Source organism: Taeniopygia guttata, chromosome 2 (genome assembly GCF_048771995.1).
Source record: "Taeniopygia guttata chromosome 2, bTaeGut7.mat, whole genome shotgun sequence".
Classification (NCBI taxonomy): domain Eukaryota; kingdom Metazoa; phylum Chordata; class Aves; order Passeriformes; family Estrildidae; genus Taeniopygia; species Taeniopygia guttata.
This window is the reverse complement of record NC_133026.1, coordinates 32,284,777-32,309,656: the sequence shown is the minus strand read 5'-3', so window position 1 is coordinate 32,309,656 and position 24,880 is coordinate 32,284,777. Positions and strand designations below refer to the sequence as shown.

At 37.1% G+C, this 24,880-nt stretch overlaps 1 protein-coding gene across 5 annotated transcripts; it reads left to right on the top strand.

Moving 5' to 3' along the window:
• Positions 1 to 10: 10 nt before the first annotated feature.
• TRA2A (transformer 2 alpha homolog) lies at positions 11 to 24,122 on the top strand. 5 transcript variants are annotated; one of them, XM_030264834.4, is made up of 8 exons: positions 11 to 285; positions 9,167 to 9,300; positions 10,775 to 10,934; positions 13,346 to 13,534; positions 21,518 to 21,633; positions 22,088 to 22,195; positions 22,897 to 22,964; positions 23,144 to 24,122. In XM_030264834.4, exons 1-8 carry the CDS (start codon positions 250 to 252, stop codon positions 23,152 to 23,154), a joined length of 822 nt encoding a protein of 273 aa, XP_030120694.1. In that variant the 5' UTR covers positions 11 to 249; the 3' UTR covers positions 23,155 to 24,122. The 5 variants fall into 5 exon arrangements, with proteins under 5 accessions (XP_030120694.1, XP_012427120.1, XP_002192791.2 ...); XM_012571666.5 differs by having other exon boundaries at positions 13 to 285; positions 10,769 to 10,934; positions 22,091 to 22,195; XM_002192755.7 differs by having other exon boundaries at positions 13 to 285; positions 10,769 to 10,934.
• Positions 24,123 to 24,880: the final 758 nt, after the last annotated feature.

The following is a 24,880-nucleotide window of genomic DNA, read 5'->3' as shown; positions in this document are numbered from 1 at the left end:
TCGCCTCCTTTGTGAGGGGCGGGCGGTCCCGCCCCGCGCGCGGTGCCGGGCGCAGACGGAGCGGCCGCGGCGGCGCCATTTTGCGGCGGTGCGGGAGGCGCGGGCGGGAGGTGGCTGTGGTGGTGGTGCCGGTAATAGCGGCAATAGTGGTAACGGTGGCGATAACAGCGGCCGTGGGTGTTGTTGCTGCTGCTAATCGGGACTAACGTCCCCCGTTCGCCCCAGCCCCTTGGTCAGGACTCTGCCGACATGAGCGACGTGGAGGAGAACAACTTCGAGGGGAGGGTGAGTGGCCTCCCCTGCGTGGGCCGTGTCGAGGCGGGGATCGGACCCGGGGGCGGCGGGTGGCGACACTCGGCGTCCTCGGGCCTAGCGGAGGTGGAGGCAGCGCAGGTTGTCTCTAAAATGGCTCCTTCAGGCGCCCGAGGCTTGCCTGGGCCGTGGGTGACGGCCCGCGTCCCTCTCCGCGTCCCTCGTCTCTCCCTCACACGCTCGCTGCTCTCCTCGCCCCGGCGGGGAGCGCGCCCCGGGTCCCAGTGCCGCGGGCCGGCCCCTGCCCAGCCAGCGCAGGCTGATCCTGTGCGAGCAGCGCTGCTGTAGCCCGGGTTCCTCCCCGCTGCTCTGCTCCCTTCCCGCCGGGCCCGGGGCTCGCTGCCCTGCCCGTTCCCGCTCCCCCGGCCGGGCCGCCCAGGCCTCCTCCCGCCCGAAAGAGGAGGGACCCCGCGTCCTTTTGTGCGAGGTGAGCGGTCTCTCCTGGCTCAGGAGCTGCCTCGGGCCGGGCCCCCTCCCGCCACTGGGGAGATCCGGCCGTCATTAAACCACTGAAAGTCATCGATCGTGCAGCTGAAGGCTTCGAACGAGCTGCTGTGGCTTTGTAACCTCGTTAGGCCTGTGTCTTCCCTCTGATGGCTGCGGGTTTTCATGTACACGTGTGACAGGTCCCTTCCATTTTCAGTATTTTTGTGGGTTTTGTTTCTTTTTATTTTTAGTGATGATAAAGGCAAGCAGGAATTAGAAGCTGCTTGAAACAGGAAGGAAATGTGTGCCCCTCCATCATAATTTGCTTTTTTTTTTTTAATTTTGCAGAGGTTTTCTTTTTGTTTGTCCTTTTAAGAGATTCTTTAGAAGAACTCCTGAGCATCCTCTTGGTGACTCTCTCTGATGATCCAGTGACAGCAGCCTTGCAGTTACATATGTACCTACTGTCTGGGGAAGCAAGCAATAAGTCTTGGAAGAATGGAATTACCTTCCAAAAATTACTTTTGCATTACTGTTGTTGCCATTTTTGTGGTGATTAAAAAAAAACCATGGGCTGCAAGTTCTTTACCTAGTTATACAATAACTGCTGCTGCTTCCTCGCATGAGGTAAACAAAATCTGCCCTTGTGTTGATTGCTTGGACAAAAGGTGGCTGTGTAGTAAGCAGTATTGGGGTAAATAAACACATCTCTGAAGGGGAAACAACTAAGTTTCAGAAACTTGAGCAATGAGTATGCTTGGTTCGTTTTTTCTCTTTTTTTAAGATGACGGTAATCTCCCACTTTGCAGTCAAGATTCCTGTCTTTAAGGATTATTTTCTTGTCTGTATTCCCAGTGTGGATTATTGTTAGGAAAGAGATTATATTAGGTTAATTGTCAGAACATTGGTATTGGGCCCTTTGACGGGTCTGTTGTTTATGTTACAAAGCTTTCCAGCTCTCTACTTCCAGTATTTCTGAACACCACCTCCTCCCAAATATACAGGTAAAATGTTTTGAGAGTACATGAAGTCTGAAGTCTTACAGTAGAAGCTTCTGTGATTTCTGCTTATCAGTTGTTCCTTTTTTTTTTTTTTGTGATGGAAAATTTACCTATTGAAAAGAACTGCTGACTTATGTTGAGTCTTCATTTGGAAAACTTCTTTTGGTTTTGCTCCCTGTACTGAAAATTCTCAATCAATATGGCATAACTGAGCATAATGGCAGGTAATTGATTTCTAGTTGAGGATTTTGTGGTTCTACTGAAGAACATTTGTAAGCCTTTTATTTTCTTCAGTAATACTGCTTTGTTGTGATGGTACTAAAATTCTTGAAATAAGGAATTATATTTCAGAGTAATGTTTTCTTTTTCATTTCCACTGAAAGTGCTCACAGGCATAAAATTAGGCACATGTTAACTTTGAGGCTGTAGTGTTTAGACTGCTATTCCCAATTGGATAGGACTCTGTCAGGCACTGAATGTCCTGATGTTTCACTTTGCTACATCCAGGCACTGAGCCCTGAGAATAAAGCAGAAGTTTTTATTGGGAGAAAGAGCTGCAGAAACTGGAAGAAAGTTTGTAAAGAACCCGTTTTTGTGTAATTTGGCACAAATAAGAATTCCGAGTACCCTTTTCAATTCTTCCACCCTCTGTCAGTTTAAGTGCTTATTAGTGTGATGTGCTTTTAAAAACTGAATGCCGAAGGAGTAAGGGTGGTTTTAGTTTTAGGCCTTTTATATTTCATCTGTGTAAATGCATATTGTCCCAAAAGCACTTCAGTGAATGTTGAGTATCATCAGAATTGTTTTAAATGCTAATTTTATCGACAGTAAGGTACTGTATGTGCTTTGCCTCTAATTTATGATTTTAAAATCATATTAACTAATGAACAGGCCATTAATAATTATGGAAATAACTTTCAATTAAATTGCTTCGTTTGCACTCTTTAGAGCTACCATTTCTAAAGTATTGGGTGTGAAATCATTGTAGAGCTTTTCCTTCTTGAACTCACTCCTTTATTGACCTTTTTTTTAAAGCACATGTTAATTAAATATGCTCAGACTAATCGACATCTGCTCTTTTTTTGTGTCGTTTTGTTTCAACTTAAGTTCTTTATTAAGAATGTGGCTGGTTGAACAGAAGAAAGCCCCTCCTCAAGCATGGTGATTTAATAGAAATTGACAGAGGAGTTAAAAATACAGTGGATGGTATAGAGCTAAGTTTATGGTCATTAAGAATTAAAAAAGATTTTAAATTGTGCTTCTCATCCAGTAATTTGGTTTTGGAAACATCAAAGTATTTTATCACCATTGAATGCTTTTTGTGAGCAGATTAGACAAATGAGGCTTTTTTAAATCTTTTATTTCTGTCAGATGGCAGGCAACTCTTCCTTTCATATTTTTGTTGTTTTTTATAGGCTATTATTTATTTGGTGTTCAATCTGTGGTGCAACTTTAGATGTTTCCTAGAGCAATGAACAGTCGGGAGTCTGAACAAACCTGCATTTCAGTAGCTCCACTCAAAACTTTGTTCAGTTTTTTTCTGTTGAGCTTCTGGTAACATTTAATTTCTGTAATCTTAGCAGTTTAGTTTTCTACCAGTATTGATGTGTTGTTTGTCTAAATAGGCAAAACCTGTTATCAGAAATTCTATTTTACAACTCTATTGATTCTCTTCATTTTAATGATCTTAGGATCTTACAGTGGAATAAATAGTATAGCTAATAAAACACTTGAAGGTATGCATGCTTTTGCATGTGACCCATACTGTTGAAGGAAGCAGGCATATTTCGTAGGTACACAAGTGGCTTTTGGATTAGTTTAGCTGTGAAAGTGCCTTCTATTTGGTTCATGAGGTTTGGATGCAAAATACCTAGATGCATATGGAAATACCTAGCTGATCAACTCTGAGATGATTTCTTTGGCAAAAAAAACCCCAACGGTGTCAGGGTCGGCTCGCTTAGCTATTGTATTCCACCTCTCCTGCAGTGGCACTCTGCCACCTCTTTGGAGAGGAAGGAATGCTGCTTCCCACACCTTTTCAAACACAAGCACAATGGATGCTAGTGCTCAGGGGTTCTGCATTCGCATGGTGAGTGCTGTGATCACCCTGCAGTGTCTAATGACAATGTGGGAGAGTTTTTCTGGAAGTCTGATTTTTAATTTTTACTGTTTTAATCAAGCTTAATAAATTCTGCCTTGTTCTGGACCTTGTCAGCTGGGAAGACTACTCCTTTTGAACACAAATTATTTTTACTGTCTTCTGTGTGTGGTAGAGGAATGACTACAGGACCCTCCCTGAATAGGTGCATTTTCAAGCCTCAGTGAGATGAGCTTGTAAACTTTCAAAAAGTTTACTGCTGAAGCCTTTTCTTTCTTTTTGTTAGTGGGATCATTGAGAAATACATTGTTTGTTAGTAACTTTTAAAATATCCATGTCTTCTAGGTAACAACTTAGAAGATACTTTGTACACAGAAGCTTATTATGTGTGCTATTGTAATATTTATAGAAGATTAGCTAATTAAGGGATAAATTTTATTTTTAGTATAGTGACAGATCACAGTATGAAGCAAAAAGGATTTAACTTCTCTTTTGAGTTTCAAGGGAAGCTGGTAGATTCCTGCCAAAATGTAGTCTTGTCCTCATAAGTGAGATGTCACTAGCTTAATAGTTTTATCCAGCAAATGTGGGCTGGATAAAATTCTAAATTCATGTTTCTTTTTTGACTGCTTATATTTTTCTGTCCCCTTTTAATAGAGTTCGACTTCATTTATTATTTTAGTTTGGGTAGGAGTTTTTAACAAGGTTTTTGGAAGATATTGCTAGACCACTTGTCCTGTCCCTTTTTTTCACCCCAGGTCAAATGAATTTCACCTGAAAATTCTGTGATTTAATGTTTGGATGTTAGGGGTTTTTTTTATTTTTTTTTTTTAATTTTCTATGCTTTGCTATAGAAAGCTTAGTTTAAAGTTACATTATTTTTAGTTAGCATCTCTAAATTTTGATAACCTTTTCAGTCATATTCTGAAACTGTATGGTGAGAGGGTAGGGCATGACAAGTTCAGGACAGAAGAGTAGTGTGAAAGAACAGGGGATTGTTTTGTTTGGTTGGTTTGATAAAGGGTTGGTTGGTTGATCAGTTGTTTGTTTGTTGTGGTTCCCCCCCCCCAATTTTTTTTATCATACCTTCCCTTGATGGGTAGAAAATGGAAAGAATACTTTTTCAAGACTTCTGCAATTCTCTGCATAGAAGTGTTTTAAATGCTTTTTAAATAGTAGTTACATTGGAAAGTAGGACTTTTTTTGAAAAATGCAAGTAATTTAAGTGGTAGAGAGAACTTTTTGATCAGTTAAACAGTTTTACCAGTTTTACAGTTTTTCACATAAAATATGTGAACTGACTGATGCCTGGCTCAGATGGATCATCCAAAGTTGTTGATAGTTGTTCAGTGTCTGGGTTTGTATGATCGTGGAGTAATGGGTAAGGAGGAGAGATCCTCTCCGTGTCACTTTGGTTTGTTACTTCCTGGGATGAAGGAAGGTAACAAGGATTAAAAATACTCTTCAGTACTCTCTTAAAATGCTTCTAGCTGTGCATTTTATCCAGAGAATCAGTAAGTGAAGCTGCAAACCTTAGATTTTCTATTTGTCTACAATTTTGGCTCCAAGTTCCAATTCCTGGTGAATCATTAGTCCCATTTCCTGGTGTGTATTTGAGGAAACCACTACATTGTACTCTGAAGAAGCACACTGTTACAATTGAGCTGGTTTTTTGTTTGTTTGTTTGTTTTGTTTTTTGTTTTTGTTTTGGTTTGTTTTGGTTTTTTTTTTTGTTTTGTTTTTTGTAATTATTATTGCCAGGGGGGAGGGTGTATGGGTTTTTTTGTATGGGTGGGTTTTTTGGTGTTTTGGGGAGAGGTGTTTCCTGGGAAAAGTGTTACTGGCAGATGCAGGGTTTTTTTTGAAAGGGAAGTCTGATCTGAAGAGTATTACAAAGCTCTTGTTTCTTTTTTCTGCAGACTCTAGTTGCAGCAAATCTAGATAGTTTGACATGGGGACAGTGAATTATCTGCCTACAAGCTTGTAAGGGTGAAAGTAGTGACTGGACAGTTGCATAATGAAGCCCAAGGCATTAAGATGGGTACTGTTCTGTAGGAAGCTGGTGGGATGAGGAACTGAGTTTACACTGAGTCTCATCTGTGGCCCTTAAATGACTAAGGATCTTTAGAACAGAAAGATAAGAAAGTGCTAAGGATCCAAAGTGCAATTTTAGTCTTTTCTCTCCTACACAATATTTAGTTTCTGTGGTAATAACACAGCTAAGATGAGAATGTATAAGTTGCTTTAAGACTGGTATAAAATTGAGGTATTTTAGTACTTTGGGGTTATAGAGTTTTCTAGTTTCTTACGTAAAAGATGACATATGAAGAGTGTTGAAAACTTTTGTCATATGTATTGCAGAATGGATATAAGTAGTTTTTGAAGAACAGTTGGGTTGGTCTATGTGTAGACTATTATACAGCCTGCTAATTGTTTAATTATAGTGGTAAGTAGAGAAGAAAAATTCTTTTTAAATCTCTCTTTGTGATTCCTTGAAGCTCTGAATCCCTCAATCCCTGTCTGTAGTTTTACTGATACATATATTACTGTGAACTTTTTCAGCATTGTCCTTAAGTCCTTAAACTTTTGCTGGTTATTGTGATTCTCTTAGTCTCCTTTAGAGGCATTGTAGGAGTTGTAACTAGGTGAAGTGTGTTGCATTAGAAGACAAGATGTAGTTGCTTACCAGTGACAGTGTGCAACTGCTATCAGGTAATCTCTCTTCTGCTGCAGTTTACATCCACAGTTACTTGGCTGAGGAATTTTGAAATCTCTAAGAATTTACATGGTCCCCTCTGTCACTTCACTTTTCAAGTTGTGTATTTGTGAATACAGCTCATAAGGGTCTTAAACAGATACTTTCAAAAGGACTTAGCCTATGTGAAATTATGTAATATTTGCTTTTGTCAATTTTATATAGATATGGTGTCATAGCTGATATTATTAAAGACTCTATGGGTGGTATTGTAAGATGCTTCAGTTGAATAGCTAAGAACACTAAGCTAATTTCTACATTGTATGAGAGCGATTGTGTCCATGGTATTTTTGGCCCCTCCCAACACTTCTAGATTGTGCAGGATCTGGGGGTGGGATGGGGGGCTGCTTTTGTTTAAGTTTTTAGAGTTCTTGTTCAAAAATTGATCTTTCAGATGCAAAAAGCATGGACAATGCAGTATCCTTATGAAGGAGTGTCTGAGGAGGGTGAATTCTTTGTCGTTTTATTGGAGGGTGTTTTCTAAATCTGATGTAACTTTGAATGTTTTTCTTTATTACTGATTATTTTCACTAGGGAGAGAAATACAAATAGTTCTCAGAGAAATTGGCAATTGTTGCAAGGGATGAGTTATAAAGAGAAGAATTTAAGAGGCTGTCAGACATTGAAGAATACAAAGAGGCGAGGTGATAAAAAAATCATGTTAGTGGTTATAAGAAACATTTTTCTTTATTGCAAACAGTGGATTTCAAAAGTTAAACCACCGAATTTGGTAATATTTAAAGGCATGCACATAATTTATTTCAGTGAAGTCCTGTAGTTGGCTCAGTACATAGCCATCTTCATAAGGGATATGTGGTCTGCCATTCACAACCAAGCTTTGAATTTGGCCTTCATTGTTAAAGTTTGGCAGGCCTATCGTCGTAGTAAGTGACATTCTCCATGAGTCCTTTATCCTTTTTATTGAGGTAAAGTGGAATGGTAGTGTGGTTGCAATAGCTGTTAGTAAGAAGCCGCTTAGGTTCCATTTCTGGTGAATTTCATGTCTTGAATTATGAAGAGAGCATCCTTTGAAAAAGAACTCCAGCCCAAGGTAGTGAAGAATTTTAACTGCAAAAGAAACTGCAAATCTGGGCATAGGTAGAGTAAGAAAGAGAAAAAATTGTGGGCACAGTCAGGAGGAGAAATCATGCAAATAAACATGAAATGTAACACCTGTGGGAGTGGAACTTTGTATGCATTTTTTCATTAAGTATTTTGTAAAGTTACAAATGTATATAGCATACTGTTCTGTAGGGCTTTTTATAGCTAAGCTCCCTAGAAATGCTGTACACTATAAAATGTGAGGAAATCCTAACCTGCTCTTTGTTTGCTTGTTTTCCTAGTTTTTCTCTTGTGTGCCTTACCATGCAAGAAAAAAACCCCTCCTGTTTTTACTTCTATTGGATTGCTTTAACTGTACGGTTCTACATCTTAGTTTGTATGGATTATGTAAGGAAAACAGGATAACAATGAGGAAGAAAAAGTAGGAAGAATAATAATTTATATTACTTATACCATTGTGCGTGTATTATGCGAGTAAGTATGTGCATAGATAGGTTTTGACTGGAAATCTTTGGCCATTTTGTTGAATTGAGTGTTTTAGTAATCTGTAGGAGTAAAATTTGGGATATTTAATACTGAGAAGCACATAGTTATTATTTCAGTGGGGGGAATCACTGATATCAACACTTCAATATATTTGTGCTAATTAGTTTTTAGTGTATCTATGTATCTTATGAAAAAAATCTCAGAGGGGAGGAGGGTAGCTTTGCAAATACAGTAAAACACTGAGAACTCAGTAAGCTTATTGTTAGAACATAGACACTTATACAGTTTTAAAGATATTTTTTTTAAAGTTGTTTTATAAAATAGTTTCTTGCACTTTACCTGCTGGCTTTTCAATTTGGTAGATAACATCTGAACTCCAGCAGAGTTTTATAATCCCCACGTGCTTAAATATACTAAATGTTCTTTTTCCATTAAGGTTAATGTTCGTGAAGAAATTGAAGAGTTTTTTCCAAGAATGTGGAAGATAAATCAAGATAAAAGAAGGCTAATGAAAAGTATTAAAGATCAGAAAATTAAAATTGAATGGGGGAAAAAATTGAACAGAAGATTGGTCAGATAGAAGCACTTGAATTTTTTTTAAGGCTATAATGAATTGTTTGAATTGGGGAAGAATACACGAAGTATGAAAAATGAAAAACTCAATGAAGAATGAAGAAAAGTAGAAAGCAAGAGTGAAGTAGAATTAAAAGAATCTGGAAGAATGAATGGGTCCTAGGTTAAGTAAATGTATGGTTTATGTTCCAGTGTCTGTATGATCAAGTTGTAGATGAATTTGCATGATTACTTAGTTAATAGAGAATTGGTGATCTGGTTCAAGCAGGGACCTATTTGAGGCAAGCATACAATATTAACAGTGGGTTAGCAAAATGAAATTTGTTTTGGAGGGTATTGCCTAACCATTTGTTTTTCAGGAGCAATCAATATAATAGAATTACTGTACTTTAAATGTTAGGAGTTAGGCATTTACACAACCAATACCATTTTTAATACTGTCTTTTTTGTTAGGAGTCTCGCTCCCAGTCAAAGTCTCCAGCTGGGAGTCCTGCTCGTGTAAAATCAGAGAGCAGGTCAGGATCTCGCAGTCCATCGAGGGCTTCCAAACATTCTGAATCTCACTCTAGGTCAAGATCAAAATCAAGGTATGTTCAGAAAGTTATTCATGTCAGCTCCATGTTGCTGCTGTTATTTTGGTAGGTTTATGACGTTTCTTTTCCCCATTGTAAAAAATACAGACTTTTTGGGATGTATTAACATGGATATGTTAATTTGCCTGTTTGTGCTCATATAGGTGGACAAAGCTGGGAAATTATTTCATGGGTGTGAATAGAGAAAATTCTATAGAAGTAGTAAGGTAGAAATCACAACTAAAATATGTAGATTTCTCTCTTCCAGAAGAGAGAATTGATTGCATTTCAGTTTTGTCTGCTTCCTTCTCCCAAAATTGTTTATGAGGGAATTCTTGTGTGGGCCTCTCCTTTAGGGGGAAAAAAAAGTCAAGTGAGACCTGGTGCGAAGGCATGGGGGTTAGATAAAAAGAGTAAGCTGTCTAACTCTTAGAAATATTGGAAAACAGTGTTTGTGAATGTTCTTGACATTCTTTCATCGGAGGTGTAAAAAATAATAAAAGACTATGTCTTAAATTGGGTGTGTTCCTCATTTATGAGAGTTTTAAGATTTAAATTCATTTTTCAATGCTGCACATGTCTTCTTTGTCCTTCTCTACCCCAAGTATGGAATTGTGAAGGTAAAGCTTTATAGGTTTCAGTTCTGATGGAGCCTGATCAGAAGAGAAATATCTTGGGCTTTTTTCTCTAAATATCCCAAAAATAACTACCTCTCTTCTCTATTCCCTTTTAGCGACATATTGATGAAAATGGGGAGAGCTACTGTATCTTTCTTTAACAACCTCTAGAGAAACAAAAAACACCATTTGTAGCATTAGAGGGGAGAGAGGAATAGTCTTACATTGTTTCTCCTTCCCACTTCTTGGGAGCCATCAGTAATAAATCTTCTCTATACACTTTATACCAGAGCAACTGAAAGAGTTGCTGTGCTCTGAATTGCCAAAGTTTAAGTAATGCTAGTTTCTCTTCTCGCCATGTTTAGCCGGATGATTTGCGAAGAAGTGATACAGCAGATGTTTGGGGTTTGCTTTTTTTTTTTTTTTTTGTCTGGAGTAATCTTCATGCCCAGACAAACTTTGCGTGTAGATATTACAGCACTGTAGTCCTGCCAGATATTTCAATTTTTCATTCAAAACAGTACTTTGCAGTGTGAAGTATCTACTTTCTGTGCCATTGTGTAGTTGTTAGTTAGATAAGCAGCCAAGCTGATGTAAGTTTAAGCTCTGAAATTACTGAAAACTGTTATGAATATAATCCTCAATGCATGCCAGAAGTACTCTCAAAGAGTTAAAAATTGTGCTTCCAAGCAGGTTATTAGAGATCCATGCAATCTTTAGATGTGCAAGATAGAAGAAGTTTGATAGGTTTAATATTGTAGACACCAGCTAAAAAAATGTTTTTCTCTAGAAATTTAACTGTTTACAGTTCAATAAATTACAACCATGTGCCTATGACCTGACTAAAGGCTTTCTCTTTGTCGAAGATCCAGGTCCAGAAGACATTCGCACAGACGTTACACTCGTTCCAGATCCCATTCTCATTCCCATAGGAGACGTTCTCGAAGCAGATCATACACACCAGAATACCGTCGTCGCAGGAGCCGTAGTCATTCTCCAATGTCCAACAGAAGAAGGCACACTGGCAGCAGAGTATGTCATGTTCAGAAAGGCTGAGTATCGACAAAACAATTGCTGCTTGTATCAGTGTAGTCCAGGTTACCCTCAGGCTGAGTTTGACCTGCTGTTTTGTCACTGGTGGATACAGGAATTGGGTGGGAGTGGGGGTATATGTGGCACAATCTTTGTCCTTACAGCTGAGCACTTACTTCTTGGACCTCCAACTAACTGGCAGGGAAGTTGTAGAATTTAATTGAAAAATATTCTTTTGCAGGTATGGTGACAAGGGCATCAGTCAGCTATAGAAATTGAGCTGTTCTGATTTTTTTTCTTTTTTTTTTTTTTGGTTAAAAAAAGTATTTGTAACCTTTACAAAAATGAGACCACATCTGTGTGTGCTGGCAACCTCAATGCATTGATAAGATTGCCAGAGGGATTCATAGAAGGAAATTCCCAAGTGTTTGCTTATAGAGCATATTTTGAAGGTTGCTTGTGATTTTATGCTTCTGGTTATTTAATTTTATTGACCTTGAAGTAAAGCCCTGTATTATAGGTAGCATGTAAATCTTCATGGTAGACTAGAAAAATTTACAGTTGTGAAAAGGAGGTGCGGTAAGTCTTTCAAAATGTAGATGAGAAGTGTCTCTGTATGAGCCGGAGGAAGTCTAGCTACACCAACCAAAATCTAAAATACCAATCTTGTCATTCTGGGATTTCTCCCAGTGTCCTTTGTAACAACAGAATGGTTGGGGTTGAAAATTGGAGAGCAATTTTGCCAGCTCTTTTCTTATAGAGAGGGCTTGATACTGGGTTGATGGGAGGCAGTGCAAAAACCTAATACAGAAGCTGCCCTTTAGTCCTCCACAGTCAGTTTAGGCCTTCCAGTGGTGATGTAGTTGTCACTTGGCACTTAGGGTCTGCAGACTGATCTCAGTGTTTCTCTTGCCTCAGAAAAATTAATAGGATTTAAGTGTAAGAGGAATGTTAAAAAAGGGCAACAGGTATCAATGTGTGGAGGAATTTACCCAAACAATTATTTAAAATACAGATATCATTATACTTTCAGGATTCCAGTAATAAAATTAGTATAGCTGCCAGTGCCATTGAACTATCAGATTGAAATATGGAGTAAAAAATACATTTCTAGATGTGTATAATTAAAACATTTGAATTACAAACTACCGGGTCTTGTGCTCTTCAGCTGTAGTGAGGAATTGCAGATATTCATGTCTTAAAACAGAAGTTCGAACTTTGACAAATGGAAAGAAAGGAACTTCAGATTTATGAATAGTGCAGGTGTCTTATTTTCACAATGGGTTCCTGAACAAATGCGCTGAAAAAAATATGACAGAAGATGTAGACCTTTTCAATCTTTGAATCAGGCTGCAAAGCAGGCTCTGAGGCATAAATTACTATGTATAAATGACTTACCTGAAACACAGATTTGAGCTGTGTCAACTTCCAGTTGTTATTTTGGCAGAAACATTAAATCTCTGTGCTTGTTGCTGGTGTTTTAAATTGCTGCATCTAGTGTCACGGGTGGCAGACACCTAACTGAAAAAAATGTTGATTTTGATCAAAATAATTCTTACAGACGATTTGGCATTAGATACAAATTCTCTGGCACGTAGAGAAATTTTGAACCTAAAAGAGAAGTTGTACCTTGTACTATTAGACATTTGACTTCATCTAGTTCAAGTGAAATTTATTAATTATCCCACATCATGATAGAGATTTTTGTGCTGAAGAGATAGGCATAGTTTTGGATTACAATTTCACAGAACTGGCCTTCAACACTTGTTGCTTTCTAGATGAAAGAATCAGTGCCTTTCATCCAGTTTACAAGTGGAAAGATTTATTTACAAATGTAAATATTGACTTTCAGTGTATTGGATAGGAAATGCTGAGGTGGAGGAAGTTTCAGTAGAAGCTAGATTATAGTGCAGTTGTCCGTGCTTAGGAGCTCAAGCGCCCACATGTAGTGGGGGCAGCTGGAGGCAGTGTGCACTCTGTAGTGCCTATGATGGCCATGCAAAAGGGCTGAAGGTGAGAGTTCAGGCTGGTAGACCTATTCTCAGCACAGATTTGTGTGTGGTGTCTGCCCCTTATTGGTAATTTCAGTATGAAATACTAATAACATGGGTTCCTCTTGTTCTGTAGCTTTTCTGTAAATTAGAATGCTAAATTTTATCAACTGAGTTTTTTACCAACATGAGGAACTTGTCTTGGAGCTTTTTCTAAAGTTAAAACTGTTGAAAGTGCTTGCTTTTTGAAATGATCTTAAAATTAGAATGATAACTATTAAAGTGTTAAGATGTGTATTACCTGCATAGTTTTCTTCATATTGATCTTTTTATAATTGATAATTTTTTATATAAGAATATTCAATTTTTAATAATTTTTTAAAACAGAAATTAATTGGAGTTTAACATTTGTGTTATCAGGCTAATCCAGATCCTAATACCTGTCTTGGAGTGTTTGGTCTCAGTTTGTACACTACTGAGAGAGATTTACGTGAAGTCTTCTCCCGTTATGGACCTTTGACTGGTGTCAATGTGGTTTATGATCAACGCACTGGACGATCAAGAGGATTTGCTTTCGTTTATTTTGAAAGAATTGATGACTCTAAAGAGGTAAATGCATGCTTTGCTACTTTTTTCAGGTGTGCTTTAAAATGTTTTGTTCAAGCACTTCTAAACGAAGCATTTGAATTCAGTGTTCAGGTGAATGGGCAGATTTTGAGCATAAGCTGTTTGTATTACTTCGCCAATAAATGCTGGACTTTGATTTTAGTCTGTTACTTCAAAATGCAAATAAATCATTAAGGCTTCTATGTCTAAAGTATTTTTGAAACATTTTGGAAGTTAAAGTTTTACATTGTTTTCTGAATGAAAATTCTGGAGATTCCCTGTGCATTTTCTCCTTTTAGGCATGTCATTTTACATTTGAAAAAGAGTGGGGTTTGTCTTGATTTGTACCTTGGTCAATTGCTGCTTTCCTGGTTGTTTAACAGATAGCTATTAATGGCTAAAGTGAGTTGTTAGTATAATTGATCTGTAAGGAAAGAATCAAAGAATATGAACAGCAGTCTGTGTTACAATTCACCACAATATACAATAAGCAGTAGTTTTTTTACCCCTGTAATTATACCATGAACTTTACCACATTTACTGAAAATTGTAGATAAAGTTGCTATTAACAGTAAAGACACTCTCTAAAAATGCCTTTAAGCCTGCATTGTGTGCATCTCTTTCTTTGGGACAAAACAGATTTAATCTTGTTTGTGGATTAATAAATTTGGCCAGATGTGCTGTTTGATTCTGTGTGCATTTCCTAAGTTTATTTATTAGGAGATAGTAAATACAACTCCTCTCTTTTTAGATCATTTAGCATTGAAGGCAAGGGAGTATGACAGCACTGGAACCTATCAGGAGCTGCAAAATAAGAACTCTGATGCTACTTGATGATACTTAAATTAAAAAAACTTGTATTTGGATTACTTGATTAAACTATACTTAGTTCTTGTGTTTGACTTTGGTATGGTCCAACTGAGAATCAGTTTATGGGAAGAGTAGTCTTGTAGATGTAAATATGTGTGGTTGTTGCAGGTTATAGAGGTAAGTAAAAGGACGCAAAACTTCCTTCTTGTCCCTTGTATATTTTCCTGTGCTCTCAGTTGGCGAGGTTGGTAGAGAGGTTAATGGAGTTGGATAGCTGTATATCCATCTGTCTTTAATGGCCTGCTCTTTTCTAACTTCTAGCCTTGTATTTCTTTGCATACTGAATTTGTTGGGATTTTGAAAAGGTAGCTGTTTTGTAAAACATTTCACATTGAAATATTTGCACAGTATTCCTTGGCAAATTCATATACCAGTTTTGTCTGTTTTACAGCTTCACATGTCTTTAGAGGCAGATTTTTTTCCTGGTTGCCACAGGCAATGGTCATGCTCGATACCATGCATTTCTTAAAATGTTCCATGTAAATAGCATGAAGTAATTTATTTAGTATAAAGCTGTTTTGGCAGATGCTTTGAAACTGGAATGCAAAGGAAAACAAAAAGGGATGTTGCTTCCATTCAGAAATACAGAAATAAAGATTTGGGCCTTAAGCAGGAACTGAAATAATTTGGAATGTAATTAAACCCATTTTTATTTTTTCCTACGGGTTGGTGCCTGAAGAGTGGGAAAGGATGCAAACTCTCCCAACATCTGGAATTTAAATAACTGAAATACTTTGGCAAGAAAGACAGAATCAAAACTTGTTCAATTGACTTATTTCATGAATGTTGAGGACAGATTTGAAGATGGTAGTGAGTGGCAGCTAGTGTAGAAAAAGGGGAGATATATAAATGTAGGTATATACAGACATATAGATAGCTAGCTGTAGGTGTGAAGTTTTGTGATGGGCCCTGTATGAGAACACTGAAAGAAATGTAATAATTCTGTGTTTGGAAGATAGTCTGAAAAGCTGAGTATACATAAAAGCAATGACACTTGAATTACTTCTGTTCTGAGTAACTAACTCCTCTTAAAAATAATTATAATTTTAAAAACCCCAGCCAACAAAAAACAGTAACCATAATCCCAAACCTTCAGCATCCTAAACATCTAAATAAAGAGATGATATGTTGAACTAAATTCCAGCCCTTTTAAAGATTGATTAAATGAGACTAGAACTCTGGAGAAAAATGAGGATTTTTCATGATCTTTGCTATTACCCTTCAAGAAGGCTAGCACAGGGAAGTTTCTCAGCAGGCATGCTCTGAAATACAGGTAATACTAAAATTTTACATCAAATTAATTGTGAGTAGTTGTGTTTAAACTGTCATAACTTAAAGATTGATCATTGTCAGTTGTGCATGGATTCTCATGCAGCTAAAATCCCTCAGGATCTTTGTTATCTCTGTTACCACTTTTACAAACTGGATCAATTATTGAATTGAACTAGTTTAAATGTTGCTGTGAGTCATGATTCTGAAACCAAGTTGTGCAGTGTCCATATGGTGGTAGAGACATTTTGAGTTGTCAACTAGATTGATGTATTGGAACTCCAAAGACAATGTAAAATACCATTTCTTGAAGGTGATACTTCTCAGTGTCCTAAAAATACAGAAGGGGCAGTTGTAGAGTTTATTTTTACTTGAACCGTTTTACAATTTCAGATTAAGAAACCATAGAAGCCTTGTTGTTAGCTATTGATAAATGTCTTGATTGTAAAGACAAACAGAAGCTTAGCTTTTGGTAACTACTACACAGAGAAGCTGCCAAAGCATCACAGTAGCTTCAGACATTCCACTGTAGCAGGACCAAGAAAGAAGTTTTCAAAGCATGAGTCCAGTCCAGGAGATTTCTTGTAGAATATGTTCTATTCTGTTTGAAACTCTGTTGAGGTTAAGATGAAATTTCATGATTAGACAGAAGGTTCCTTTGCCATCAGATGTCTTTTATTGCAGTGGTATAGTGTTTGCAAAATAATGCTCAACTGGATTCTTAGGTTTTGATCCATACTGAAGATGCTTGTGAACACTGTCTATAGTTCAGAGTGTGATAGCAGGCAGTAAATGTCAAGGACTGATAGATGTCTGGGAAACAACTGATGAATGTAGAATGATTGTATGGAAACCTGAGGATTTGCTGTGCCAATGTTCTTGTCTGTCAGCTTGTTCAAAGCCTATTGGAAAATCTTCTGTCATTATGTGCCTGTTTTTAGGGTGGGTATAGTGGGTTTCATTTATTGTAAAGCTGTTTTATTTCAAGAAGTTGTTGGTTTTTTAAAATACTTCGTATTGCTTTTTTGCCTTGCATGGTGCCATGTCTTGTCTTGGCCACTCTTTTCCAAGTCCTCAGAATGTGCAAGTTCTTTGCATGTGCAACATGCAAAGGGCAATATCTGTAAACACCTGTTCAAGACTTGTTTCTCACACTCTTACATAGTTCACAGTATTGGCAACGCTGGCATGCAGCCAGTGTTGTAATGTTGTTTTGCAATGTTTTCACTAAATTATAGAGGATATTCATATGCCCATCACACAAGGATTTTCCTCCTGCATTTAAGAGATTACAAACTTCTATGTACCATGATGAGAAAAAAATTAGGTTGATGGGGAAGGAATTGATTGTCTTGCTTAACCGTAAGTTGAGAAAATCATGAGTGAAAAGTGCTGGCTGTTCTAGGGATGTGGTTCTTACTACAGTTACTAAGGACGTCATATGCTACTAAACCAGCTTTTCAGTAGCTCAGACTGTGAAGTGTTAGTTGTTTAAACTGAGGCTACTGTGAATGTACTGTCTGTAGGAGGAACTCATCTAGGAAGCATCAGCTACAGCAGCTGTTGGCAATGGAATTTTCTAATGCTAGTTAGATGTTCTTCAAAAAGTTTTGGGCATCTTTCTAGAACCATTTTCTGAAGTGCTGTTCATTACAATCAACACAAACAAGTATCATTCAGTTGCCAAAGACCAGAATAATAAGGGAGTTCATCAGTTCCACCTGAAAAACATACAATCTGTGGTGCAAACAGACTAGCTTAGAACTAACATTATTGAGCAAAACTCCCATGGCTTTTTGAAGAAATGATTTAAGTATTGTTCATGGTATCAAAAACAACCCTTGATATACCAGAAAAGAGCTCTAGAAGGTCTAAAATGTTTGCAATTACAAGTTACAGACTTCTGGAGACTCTGAAATACCATGAAATTGCTAATACTTGCAAGAACATCCAGTTCTTCATTCTGGTTCTCTAAAATACTGCAGTTCTTGACTCTGAAGTTCTAAAGTATGCTTTAAAGATAATACATTGAATCTATCAATGCTGAAGCTCATAATTGTATATGTTTAAAAGTTACCATTGAAATCTCAAACTAGAGAGAATGTAAATTGAATGTTCAATAGTGAAATGGACATTTGAATTTAACTTGGCAGACTGCAGCAAGTGTAAAAAGATGAGTTTATTTCTTTATTAATTCTGTCAGATTTTTTCAGGAATTTTCTTTCAGTTGTTCTCAGTAAATCCAAAACTGAATGAGTAATTGATTACTGGAGGGGGGAATCTAATCCATTGTGTCTTTCATCCCTTGCTGTACTTGTGATGGAGTGGAGATGATGTTTTTATCAGTGCCATTAAATGCAGTAGAGAAGAACTTCAAGTAAAAAACAAAGAAACCCCCAAAACTACAGTGAGGGAAAAAAAAAAAAAAAAGGTAGTACCTTATGTAGTTATTTTTAAAACATGAAAAGACATTTTCAAGATAAGTTACAGTATAAACTGTTTGTGTGTTTGACTATTTAAGCATATTCAATCTGTGTGTTGCTAACTTTGTAGTGATTGAAAGTTATTGAAATAGTTATCCAGACTGAAAGTCTTTAATATTTTTAGTGGGTTCTTGATTAACTAATACAAACCACCCATGTAAATTTGTGCATTTAATTAAAAGTTGTGTTTCCAAACTTGTTTTACGGTATCTACCTAATTGGTCATACATGTAGAAAACATTACATACTGCATTAAATATCAAATGACATTGAACTCTTTCTTAAATTTAATGCTGTCTGACTTTTTTGAGCCACTGGAGATGATACTGTAGTTCAGGAACTGCAGTTCATTTTGTCGAACTAACACCTTATAGATAATCAGTTTTCTTATAATGGATAGTCTGCTGAAGGTTTAAAACTCTAAAACTTTAAAAATGTGATCCAAGATTGAACCTATGCCATTCCCAGTCCTAGTCCTGTTTTCTGACTGCAAACATGTAGGTGTGTATTCTAGCCTACAAAAATCAAGTTTTCTGTAGAATTTGCTACCAGAATTAATATTATATGTTTGTAGGAATGCTGTGTTCTTTCTTACTGTCCTCTTGCAAAAGCCATGCAAGTCTTTTAACGACATTCAGATATTTGGAAAATAATCTGAGTTGTAATAAAAATAGGTTGTTGACAATTAAAGACTCCTAAGAGGACATTGTGTGTCTTAAACCCCAGTATTATTTGATTTTTTTTCTTTTTAAAGTTTCATTTCATCATCTTAAACGGTATTTGAGAATGTCTTCAGCATTATTAGAGAGAATATGCAATTTTTTCTCTTTGACACTCAAATATTCTTAACATGGCAATCATGCACACCCAAAACGAGCAAGAAAAGGAAACTGAAATTTGTTTTGAATATGACATGCAATAAGACTGTAAAATCCTAAATTTTCTTGTAAACTACTTTAACTTTCAATAAAGCACAGAAATGCCAGTGATTACGATCACTTATATATTTTTACATCCTTCATACAAAAGAAATACTGTTGTATCAGTTACATGAACATGAGTTTTCAGAGAGAGCTTTTTGTCATCTTGCAGCAGTCCTTACCTAATAATGTCAGCTTAAGTACTTCAGTACGTGAGGTGTGCATGTTAAGAGTAGTGCAGAGAATCTGGGAACCTCTTTAGAAGGAATTTCCAGTTGCTAATTACTGAATGTGAGTGATCCGTACTATTAATTATAGCTTTTGGCTTTCCTGCATTTGGGGAAGCAGTCAGAACTATTAAGAGGCTTTTTTGTTCTTGTCTATCTAGTAAAGATTTTCTTTATTTTAAAAATTTTTAGTTGATAATTGCTGTTAAAAGAAAATGTTTAAATATTTGGTAGGACATTAGAAATTATGACCAGCATATCAGGAGTTCTGCGCAGTCTGGTAACAGTGATCTTTATCCACTGAAATGTAACACATTTCCTGGTACTTCTAAAACAAACAGGCAACTCTCAAAATTAGTTCTTAATTTCTCTTGCTGTTATATTGGTCTTCTCTGTACTGCTCCCTCTGTCAAAGAACTCTTCCTCTGGAAGAGGTTTTTGTTGGCTTAACCAAATAAGACAAACATGCCAGATGTTCTGGATTTGAGGTAGCTTCTTGTCAGCTAAGTTTATTATTCTGGAAGTTGTTGACTGGACTTGAAAATGCCATGCAGCAGACAATTTCTTATAATTTAATTTGCTGCATTTCCAGAAAGATGTGTTTCATCATTGAAGGTAATTTTTCAGTCAGATATTTGCAGCCTTCATTGTTAGGCTTGTGCACACATACTTTCCTAGGATGCATGTACGGATTTATTTTCATTTACATAATCCTTGTGGGAAAAAAAGGTGTTAAGGCTAGAAGACTAAAGCTGAGGAACGTGATTTAGTCACAAAATATACCTGAGTGTATGTTGAAAGACTTGGAATGCTCTTTGCTGTTGGCTAATGTAGTTACTTCTTGTACGGGAACACAAATCACTAGGTGGCGATATAGTATGGACACAAACAGCATTACCAAAATACAAACTCACTCTCAATAAATACATCTGTGATCATCAGTCACCTCGAGTTTAGAGACAACAGTTAAATCATATGGATTTCAGGTTTCTGTATCTTCTTTATGATTTGTATGTAAGTTTAGTAAGGCTCTTGTTAAAATTAAGATGTTTGAATAAATGTTTCATTATTAAAAAGGAAAAAAAATTCTCTTCTTAGAGGCACCTTCATGTTTTGAGGTTGTATGTTGTTTTTTGCAGTAAAAAATAGCAAAGTGGTTATGGACACTTGATACAATCTTTAACTCAAGATTGTATCAGTGTCTCTTATCCACACATGAAAAATTAAAATAATGTGTATTGGACTACGTGCTGTGCTTAGTGTTGAGAAGTAAATGGTGTGTGTTGGTATTTCAGGGGTCCTGAAGCAGATAACAAAAGCTATTAAAATTCAAAAAGCTAAATTAAAAAAATCCTTTCAAGTCCGTCATTAGCTGTTAAAATTAAGTGTTGTGGATTTATTGAGGTTTGGGTTTTTAGGTTACTTTTGCATGAATATAAGTCTCAAAAGTATGCTGTGATCCATTGAAAAACTTGCTTTGATGGTTTGAGTTTGTGAAAGGCCATTGTATTGATTCTCAGAGTGGAGAAGCTGGGGCTGGAACACCCAGCGAGTGCGTGCAGGGGCTGCGGGCAGTTCTGAAGGCACGGGCGTCTGAGCGCAGACCCTTGTGTGTATCGCTTAAGCGAGCTGCTATTGTGAGAGGGAGTGGGGAGGAAGGTTGTAATTAGGTATCCATGTAGGCTGAACCCGCCATTTTACTAAGCTCTGCTGAAGTAGGTCCTTGTAAGGGAGATGGCAGGAGGCTGGGAGAGCATGAAATGGCAGCCGACGAGCAGTAATCCGGCCATATGCACCCTACAGGAAGCCAGTGTTTTGCACAGCTTTTGAATCCGCCCGTCCCCTCTGGGTCAGAGGCGGCGGTAGGAAAGATGCAGTTTCCAGGAAAAAGCTGGTTTGACTTTTAGTTTACCTTTCAGATGGGTAGAAGATAAAGTCTAGGGAGAGCGGCTGTGTTAGTGGTTAGCCTGTGCTTCCTTAAGAAGGGATTGAGAGTTGCATTAGTTCAGCGCCCCAGTGCAGTCCTGTAACACCACCGACAGACAGGCATGGGGACAAGAGATGAGCCAGTCGCCACAGTGGGGCACTAGTAACCAGTCTAAACAAGACAAGTTCCAGGCTTGTTTTTCTGGTGGAAAATAATGTGTTTGTACATAACCTTCCATAGTTACCAGTAGGTTGCAGATTTCACATCCCTGTTCCTTGTCTCTCCTGCAGGCGATGGAGCATGCAAATGGAATGGAGCTGGATGGCAGGAGGATTCGAGTGGATTATTCAATCACCAAAAGAGCACATACACCCACCCCAGGCATCTACATGGGCAGGCCAACACAGTAAGTTCAGTGGATATAAACTGAATGCTGGATTCTGGTTGAAGAAATTACTAATATGAAGAATGCTGTACTGTGGTTCACGTACACTCTTAAATCGTACTGTAGTTTATTATATTTTAATTTATAAAAATAATGATGTGTAAATAGAAAATAATATCCAGCATGATTAATTAATGTATCCTTAACCTGCTGAAATACTGAGGTGCCCATTTGACTTTGATTTTGATGGGAATTAGCATTAAATCCCTCATTTTTCTAGGAATTTTGGAAGGTTTTTATTTAAATACTTTCTTTGCATAATTTTGTGATACAGTCTTAAGTGTCTGATTTACTACAAGACCACTTTTAAAAATATTTTAAATAATTTATATTTATTTATCTAATAATTTAACTCAAGATGGAGAGTAGATATATAAAGGGGGTTTTGTTTTTGCTTTTTCTCTTCCCCTAATAGCAGTGGAGGAGGTGGTGGCGGTGGAGCAGGTCGTCGCCGGGACTCATATTATGATAGGGGGTATGACAGAGGATATGACAGATACGAAGAATATGACTACAGATACAGGTACCTTATCTTTATTTCATTTTTGTATCAGTGGATTTGTTGGAAAGTTAGATGACAAAGCATACTATTCAGTTTGTAGCAGTATTCTGCATATGTGCCTGTTATGTGTTAGAGCCTCATTCCCTTAGATTTTATGGGATTGAAGTAGTCAGAATCTTCAGTGTTTACGTAATTTGGTTTTTCTGTTGGGCAGGGGGTTAATTTTGCTATGTGAAGGAGGTGTAGAGCATGTATCCCAGGAATCAAGTGGACAGATAAAAAGGGAACTCATTTTTCTATGCTGTATATAGAACCAGGGACAGCTGATATACACTGCTGTTTAAAAAGGGATTATTTGTAGATGGGATTTTTAATGCTTGACATTTCATAACTATCTTGCTGTTTTGAAAGTTATCTGGTTTCAGAGAATGTTGTTCAACAAGAATTGTAGGCATCTGGAAAAGCACTTCATGTGTTTGTAAGGCTAGTGAGAGTTTATTAAATTCTTTGTCTGGGAATATCTTAGAGTTTAAACACATCAAATAGAGAAATATAAAAGCATTTGTTAAATAACCATAAGCCACAGTCAAATAAAGCAGAAATCATTCATGCAGGCCAAGTCTTTCAGTGCTAAGGAAGTGGTTCTGTTCTGTAGAAGTGATGTGAATAAGGCTTCTTTCATAATGGATGTTGTTTGGTTTCTTTTTTAATTTCCTTTAAAGGAGACGATCACCATCGCCTTATTATAGTCGATACCGATCGCGATCAAGATCCCGTTCCTATAGTCCAAGTAAGTAAATACAAGTGAATAAACAGAATCTGACTGACATAAACATTGTTATATGAATTGATCAGTGGGAATTCTGAATGTGAAAGCAAAAAAGCTGGGCACAGTTAAGTTGAGATAATGTGTACAGTTAGTTTATGATTGTGTAATTAGTAATTTGTGTCATCTTCTGTTTTTTCCAGGACGCTACTGAAGATCAGAAGAGTTACAGTTGAGGACTTGATTTTTGAATACAAAGTTCAGAACTTTAGCATCCCTACTGCTTTCCCTTCCAACTTCCCTTTCTTGTCCTCCTTCCAGCTCTTTCACACATCTTTGGTTCATTTAGAATATACATATTTTCAGTTGAAGTATTCCTATTTTCCATCCCTTCTTATTGTAATACTCTTAAATATTGTAATTGTTGTAGTTTTTGTGTAGTAAGACATCTTGAAAAAAATAGAGAGCCCCAAAGTGCTGATACATTTTGGAAGTCATTCCTATTTTATTTCTAAAACAGTTGGACTCCTGACTAATCAGAAGAGAGCATTGATATTTTTAAAGCTTGCATGTCATATGTAGTATACACACTCGGATATTTTAACATGAATTTGCATTTCCAAGTAGCTTGTTAATCTTTCTGTTAAAATGTTTACCTATTACTTTGATAAACATGTAATGACTTTGAGTCTTTTCTGTAATGATGAATTTGCTTAGCTAGTCATGAACCAGAGAATTTTTTTTTTTTTTTTTGTCAAGTAGTTGCTTTGAAAGTAGACTATTTGGGCTAGATCAGAGTTTGGTATTTGACTGACTGGGAGAATAGATCCTTGTACACTCAAAATTAAGGCTGTGTGTTTTATAGAAAAATGTTTCTGGATTGCTACACAGTGGATAACAGTTGAAATTAAAATTGTTAAATTCCTGGGGTCTTTGTGGTACTTCATTGATTATTTCCCCTTAATTGGTGCAGGAGGAAAAAATATTTATTGAACATAGCAATTAGTTATATAATTTGCTGTTCATGAAAGAAAAAAAATGGCCAACTTTTTGGTATTGAAATAATGATGGAGCAAGTTTTGTTTCCAGTCCTTTTTGAACTTTTGGAAGTATGAATGAAAAAACCTACAGCTACATGTAAACCTTTTTTCCCCCCTCAATAAAAGTTAAGTCCACTGATAATGTGGTTTCTTGTCTTTCATTCTGCATCTTGTGTCACTTTGGAATGTAGTTTAAGCAATACTTGATACCGGGATGTGGATAATAAAGTCGGCTTTTACCTGTCTTTCAGGAGCTTTGTCTTTTGTGAGAATCAGTATGTGGTTATATGGGGTGGCTAAGCAGGGTGGGTAGTCCAGCTTTATCTTGTGCCATCCTTGTCACTTGCTGGAGTTGTGGTGAGATGGTTGAATAAGAGAAACACTATTGACTTTGTTTAGTTTTCTGGCAAGTGGCTGTGTGAATGTTGATGTTTGCCACAGCAAAAGGAATACAGCCACAAAGCCCTTGCAGCAAATTTTCATCCTGATTGTCAGGGAAGGCCAGCGAAAGAGTTTGTCATGATTTTAAGAAGGGTAAGTGTATCAAGTGTAATTGCATTAGCTCTTTCTGAGTGTTAATACCAGCAACTAATAACAACTAGTTAATAGAAACACCAGCACAAATCTTAAAAGTTTGATAGAATATGCCAGGAGAAATTGGTGACAAAACAAGTTCTAACTGGTTATTGCTCAATACCATTGAATCCATGATGTCTTATCCATAAATTGCAATTGAAAATTCTTAGTAAATTGAAAGCAGAGTAGCTGAAACACTGAAGCCAAATCTTTCAACTCTGATGAATTTATCAGTATTTATTGGTGATCCAGACAAATGAGGAAATGTTAGGAAAATTGTTTTCTCTAAACCAAAGTCCCAGTATCTCAAGATAAAGAACTGTC

What these genes read in the sequence shown, in the direction of transcription:
- TRA2A (XM_002192755.7), top strand. Translation starts at nt 250, where the DNA reads ATGAGCGACGTGGAGGAGAACAACTTCGAGGGGAGG. An exon ending in AGAACAACTTCGAGGGGAGG is followed by an intron (nt 286 to 9,166) that starts GTGAGTGGCCTC and finishes CTTTTTTGTTAG; the next exon opens with GAGTCTCGCTCCCAGTCAAA. An exon ending in AGGTCAAGATCAAAATCAAG is followed by an intron (nt 9,301 to 10,768) that starts GTATGTTCAGAA and finishes TCTTTGTCGAAG; the next exon opens with ATCCAGGTCCAGAAGACATT.